The sequence below is a fragment of the Petaurus breviceps genome, unplaced genomic scaffold (genome assembly GCF_028583685.1).
Source record: "Petaurus breviceps papuanus isolate PSGF00001 unplaced genomic scaffold, PetGlider_PUasm1.0 38, whole genome shotgun sequence".
NCBI lineage: Eukaryota > Metazoa > Chordata > Mammalia > Diprotodontia > Petauridae > Petaurus > Petaurus breviceps.
Genome location: NW_027186304.1, coordinates 31,703,515 through 31,710,051, shown reverse-complemented (window position 1 = coordinate 31,710,051; position 6,537 = coordinate 31,703,515). Strand labels below are relative to the sequence as shown.

At 37.9% G+C, this 6,537-nt stretch overlaps 1 protein-coding gene across 1 annotated transcript in view; it reads left to right on the top strand.

Moving 5' to 3' along the window:
* Positions 1 to 3,178: 3,178 nt before the first annotated feature.
* The window catches only part of NDC80 (NDC80 kinetochore complex component), a gene marked incomplete at its 5' end in the record, with an annotated part of 35,847 nt that continues 32,488 nt past the window's right edge, over positions 3,179 to 6,537 (top strand). The window contains 3 exons of the mRNA XM_069099479.1: positions 3,179 to 3,273; positions 4,667 to 4,790; positions 5,077 to 5,249. Coding sequence (XP_068955580.1) covers positions 3,179 to 3,273; positions 4,667 to 4,790; positions 5,077 to 5,249 — 392 coding nt within the window. The remainder of the gene's footprint in view (positions 3,274 to 4,666; positions 4,791 to 5,076; positions 5,250 to 6,537) is intronic.

The following is a 6,537-nucleotide window of genomic DNA, read 5'->3' as shown; positions in this document are numbered from 1 at the left end:
GCATGCCAAGCCAACTAATGGTTAGAAACTAGTCATCCCACCACAGCTCACCAAAGGGGACACCCAGAAGCCTAAGAAGGGGATCCCAGGCAACAGAACTAGAGTGAGGCGAGCCCCAACAAGGAGGTTTGCCAGTTCCCACACCCTCAAGGAATCCTCCTACTGCTCTGTTTGCTTCCTTCTAGTTCTTTTGCCTGGGATCCCCTTCTTAGGCTTCTGAGTGTCCCCTTTTGTCACTTGGGCCTGGTTGACCCCAGGACAATAAAGCATGCCTAACCAGAAGTCAGGAGCACTCTAGTGGGGAAGGGGTGTGGGGAGAGCTGGTAAATATCCTCAGAGTGTAAACCAGAATAGCTAACAAAGCTCCTAGGGAAAAGGCAGAGGTTAGTCTGCATACCCTAGGAGCTCTAAAAGTTATCAGCTCCAGAACAGAACTGACCCTGACAATCTCAAAGAGCTTAGTACTCTAGATATAATGCTCTGTGTCCAAAGAATATAGATAAGTAAGCCTGGGACCCACCAGTGCTTTATGCAGAGCAGGTACCTTTGGAGGAGTAGGGTCAATGACAGAACCTTAAGACAATATAAATCAAGGCCAGACAGCCTGCCATTCCATCCTGGCATGCAGCCAGTTGCAGCCTAGCCATGACAAAATGTCCAGTTGCAGGGGAGGGACAGCCACAACACTTGAAATATAAATAAACAGATGTCTAGAACACAATGGAATAATTGCACAGCACTTACAAGCAGTGCTACAGATAGCTTGCCCAAAAGGTCTATTAAAATTCCTGGAAGAGATGAAAGAAGATGAAAAAGGATCTTTTAAATGAAATGAGAGCTCTAGCAGTGGTGTCAAAACCAAATAGAAACATTTCTGTGGCTGCATATTGACTTAGAAAACCACTTATTCTGGCCGTGTAACCTTGGGCGAGTTACTTAACCCCAATTGCCCTCCAAAGGGCAAAAAAAGAAAAATATTATCTGCAGACAGTTTTGAAGTACCAGGGAACTACAGTCAGTTTATACACTACTTGGCAGCTACCATTTTAAGGGACAAGAGAGCTTGTAATAAAGTTTTCCAGAAGGCAAAAGATAACATCTTACAGCCAAAAATAACTTACTTTACAAGACTGGGGGAGGCAAAGCAGGGGTTGGATAAACCTTTAAGGAAACACAGGACTTCCAAGCATTTGTGATTTTTAAAAAAGATGAGTTAAATATTTGAAATACAAATCCAAGAGCCAAGAGAAAGCTAGAAAAGCCAATAATTGCATCAGTTGGACGGGACTATATGTTGAAGATGCATTCACATTCTAATATTCAGGAAAGGAACAAGTGTCCTCTTGAAATCCTAATTTCTTCAAAGGTCATAATGTTCAATAAGACAACTAAGGGGCCTTATGTTGGTTTTGTTCAGTTTGGGTGATCTTAAATAAAATAGGAAATACACTAAGGAAAAGGAAATGAAATTTACTATTTCATATAAATGGAGTATATAAAAGAAGACAGTGGAGAAGGTGGGCGTAACAGGCAGCTAGGCAACTCATTGGACAGAATAGCATGCCTCTCTGGAAGACCTTAGTTCAAATCCAGCCTCTTAGACACTTAACAGCCGTGTGCACCGGGGCAAGTCATTGAACCTCAGTTTGCCTCATTTTCCTCAATTGTAAAATGGGATCAAATTAGATAATATTTGTAGTGTTTAACACAGTACCTGACACATAGTAGCCACTATATAAATGCTTATTCCTTTCCCTGTTCCTTAATATAAACTTTGCTTTCACCTGAACTGTATAAAAAAGGGTTGAACAAACACAAAATCTGATATGGAAAAAGCATCAAATTCAAAAGGAAATTAAACAGGAACTGTGGAAGAGGAGGAGAGCTGAGTGAGAAGGGAAATGGAGATACCATTTTGTTCAGGATAAAAAAAAAGAAAAATGAGGATAATACTTGCACTGTCCAGTTATACCTGCAAAGTGCTGTATGAATATTATTTAGTAGAAAATACTCACTCAATTTCCATTCTTTAAGGATTCATAATTTTGTAAGTATAGGTATTTCTTCTGTCATTGTTTGCCATCGTAGCCTTCACAAGTTACTATAGCTGAAAAAAATTACTGTAAATTCACCAGGAGACGAAAATTCTGGCATTAGCTTTTTTCAGACCCCACAAGGCTATTCCTTGAAGGATTAGCATAGTGTATCAGGGGCTGTCTCCAGCTGTCCTGATCTGTGTCTTACCACTAGACCCAGATGGTTCTGGAGGACAAAGTGAGCTTGCTGACTTTGCATAGCCCTCCCTCACTTAAATCCAATTCATTTGAAAGTCATGACCTCACCTTCCTGGTGTCATGTTCCTCTTTGAGAACAAAGGACAAATAACAAAAGAATAGCACAGTGTGTCTCTTAGGTGCGTTCAAGCTTATCTGATTTACTGAAGTTTGCAGAACCTTCAGGAGTCCATTATTGCTTCCATGCAGCATTAAAATAAGGAAGGGAAAGGGAATAAAAATTTTTATAGCCCCTACTACATGCCAGGCACTTTGCTAAGTCCCTTACAAAAATTATTTCATTTGATCCTTACAACTCTGCAGGTTTTTGCACTTGAGGGAACTGAGGCAAACAGAAGTTAAGTGACTTGCCTAGGGTCATATGGCTAGTGAGTTTGTGAGGCCAGATTTGAACTCTGGTAACAACAGAAATATTGATTAAAGACCAATGAATACATATGTGTGTTTGTATACACACATATATATGTTGCTGTCTGTATAAAAATCCTCCAAATTCTTTTCACAAGTATTTTATATATAAACACTTAGAGATAAATGGAATTTCACACTAAGCTTGATTGCTTTAATTCAGTCTTAAGTTATACTTTCTGTCTTCCCCATTTAGAACTTTTATACTTCTGGCTATTTTAGTTTGTTGTTTTATAACCTATGTGTTGCAAAAAACTTCTTAACAAAACTTCGGTCATTTTAAAACTAATATAGGTTCCTCCAAAGGACAAAACTTAAAATTATATCAGAAGTGAAAAAGTGACCAAAGTAATTTCTTTCTGACAGAGTCTCTTGTGTGTTCTTAAGTAAGAACATTTGCATCCTAATGAACAGTGAAATTGCATTTATTTCTAGAGAATTTTGTTTTATAGAGTTGTAATTTCTTTTTTTCTTAAAGCAAAGAAAGACCAGCCTTTGGGAAGTTAAATACAAGTAGACTTACACCTGGCACATCCACTTCTGAAAGGAAAATCAGCTTCTTTGGTAAAAGGTAATATTAATATTGGCTTTTTTCTTTCTAATCAAGCAAAAAATATTTATTGAATATGTTCTACACGTCTGACATTGTATCATGGTTTTGAGGATCCAAAGGAAGTATAAAACACAGCCTCTGTCATATGCTTCACATACACACACACAAAAAAAAAGAATGGTAGCCTGTTAAGCTAGAACCTACAGTATAAGTCTAAAAAGGTAGGTCGCAGCCAGATTATGGAGGCCTTTAAATCCCAAGCTAAAGAGTTCTATTTTAATCTAGAGGCAATACAAAGATCATGAAAATTGAGTAGGGGAGTGACCTAAAATTTAGGAATATTAATGTGACAGCATATGGGTTAGAAAGGAGACAGACTGGAACAACTAGGTGATGCAGTGAGTAAAGCACCAGCCCTGGAATCAGGAGGACCTGAGTTCAAATCCGGCCTCAGTCACTTAACACTTAGTAGCTGTGTGACCTTAGGCAAGTCACTTAACTTCAACTGCCCTGCCTTCCCCCCTCCAAAAAAAAGAAAGGAGAGAGACTGAAAACAGGGAGTCTAATAGCATTAGGCTATTGTGCCAGTCTAGGACAGAAATGATATATTCCTGAACTAGAAAAAAGCTTGTGTAAGTAGAGAGAAAGAGCTAGAAATTCTTGGAAACAGAGGTAAGGAAGGAGTGCACTGACCATTGTGGACAGCCGGTTCAAAGTTATGGAGAGTCTCAGTTTCATTGTCTCAGTTTCCTCATCTCTGAAATGTGGGTAATAATAACACTGAAGTCCCAGGGTTGTTGTGAGAATAAAAAGATATAATGTTTGTAACATTCTTTGCAAACCTTAATGTGCTAGATAAGTTCTAGCTATCATAATAATGATAATATTAATAATGATGGTGATAATGACATTTAATTTGGAGTCAGGAAAATCCAAGTTGAAATCCCATCACAGATTGCTTACTGAAAGTCACTTGACCTTTCTCAGCCTGAGTTTCTTCATATTTAAAAATGAGGATCATAATAATGCCTACCAGGGGCTGCTAGGTGGCCCAGTGAATGGAGCACCAGCCCTGGAGTCAGGAGGGCCTGAGTTCATCCATTCTACTGCAAAATGCTTCTTCAAAAAAAACAAAGATTTTCAGAGATTAGGAGGGGGGGAAAAGATTTAAGAGGAGAAATATAATCATTTTCGTGCCAAAACAACTCTTTTCTGATTTGAGAAAAAAGCCTGCATAAAATTCCACCTCTCTTCTCACTCTTTTTCTAAAGAATAAAGTAAAATTGTACTTTCTCCATTTTGAAATAATTTTAAAATTCAAAATAAACATCTGATAGTCTAGATTTGGCTAAAGGAATATACATGTAGAGGAAAAGAAGAGACCATTTTCACCACTTTTATTTATTTCCAGAACTAGTGGACCTGGATCCCGGAACAGTCTGCTTGGTGTATTTGGAGGCACTGAAAAAATCAAAGACCCTAGACCACTTAATGACAAAGCATTCATTCAACAGTGTATTCGACAACTCTGGGAGGTATTTTTCTTTCTTTTTTTTTTTTTTAAAAGCAATTGGGGTTAAGTAACTTGCTCAAGGTTACACAGCTAGTTATGATTTCTGAGTATGGTGCTAAGTATCTGTGCCCAGATTCGATCCCAGGTCTCTCGACTCTGGAGCCGGCGCTCTTACTCACTGCACCACCTGGCCGCCCCCCTGGGAGGTATTTCTGCCAATTGATGTTTTAAGTTCCAACTGTTAGCTTAGGAGATTTTTAATCAGCAAATAATTTATTCTATTAAAAAAATAATAACACTTCTTATAGTTTCTTACAGAAAATGGCTATGCCTTAGGTGCATCCATGAAATCTCTACAAAGTCCATCTGTTAAAGACTTCCTAAAGATATTCACTTTTATTTTTGACTTCTTATCACCTTCTTATGAACTTCCTGATAGTAAGTTTGAAGAGGAGGTTCCAAGAATCTTGAAAGATCTTGGGTATGTATGTTTAATTTTTCATTGGACTGAAAATATAAGAAGGAGAAACATTCAGAGCATGGCTGCAAACATCATTACATAGTTAGTCTCTGGGAATGTTGAAAAGAAAATTTTTACCAAAGTAAATTATGATTGAGATACGTGACATAGTAGATAGGGAGTTGGCCTTGATCTGAGACTAGGGTTAAAATCCTGGATCTTTATGACCATGGGCAAATTGTGTAAACTCTCCCTATCCAAGGCAATTGGAATAAAAACATAAGTCTATATCAGTGGAGACAGTTCTCAAAGTAGGAGTCCCCTACATTGATGAAATCACAACCGACTGTTTTGTGTTCGGTTTATCCTTTTGCTTTTGGACAGTATATATACTATTATAATATATATACTATCATATATATTATCCTTATGCTTTTGGACAATATATATACTATTATAATTTTTTTTCAAAAGAAAGTTGTAAAGCTGACCATGATGCTTCCATAGCCTACCAAGATTTTTCTCCCCTCTTACCTCTACCTCATAAAGTCCCTGTCTTCTTTTATGATACAACTCAAAGACAATTCTCCTCGTAAAACTTTTCCTAATACCCACAAGCTACCAGCATCCTCCATCTAAAACTACTTTGCATATATTGGTACAGTATTCACTCTGCTCTGCTAACCTATTCAAATTAGTTTTTGACAGTAAAATGGGTTTGAGTAAAGAACAAATAACTAATTAATTAGGAAGCTTGTGGCTGATTAGTCATTCAGTCCAAATTGTGATAGTTCTAGTGTAATGACCCCATGCCCTCTCCCACCCTCATTCCCAATTATTCTTAAGGAATTCAGTACCTATTTTACCAGTTCCTTGTCCTCCCCAACTTCTGCCTTTATTCTTGGGGACTTTAATCCATTTAAATTTTCCTTCAAGCTCTCCGACATTCCAATAACTCATCATCCTTAAATTAAGTTCCATGACCATCTCCATTCCACCTCAGCCACTATAGGAATCATCACATGCTAGATCTCACCATTATTCATGTGTTCAATTTCCCCACTTAGAAATTCTGACATTTCTCTATCTGACCATTATCTCCTATCATTCCGTTTCTCTGTTTTTTACCCTCATCCAGACCTCTAATCTTTCTAGTCCTTAGTACTTTCTCAGACTTCTGAAATTGTACCCCTTTGATTTCAGTTAACTCCTCTAGCATCAGCCCAGTAATCAACTGTTTCAACTTGACACTGTTCTCTGCTCTTGAATCCCAGGTCTCTTTTTCATATTGCCTCTTTCTCTTTCCAAA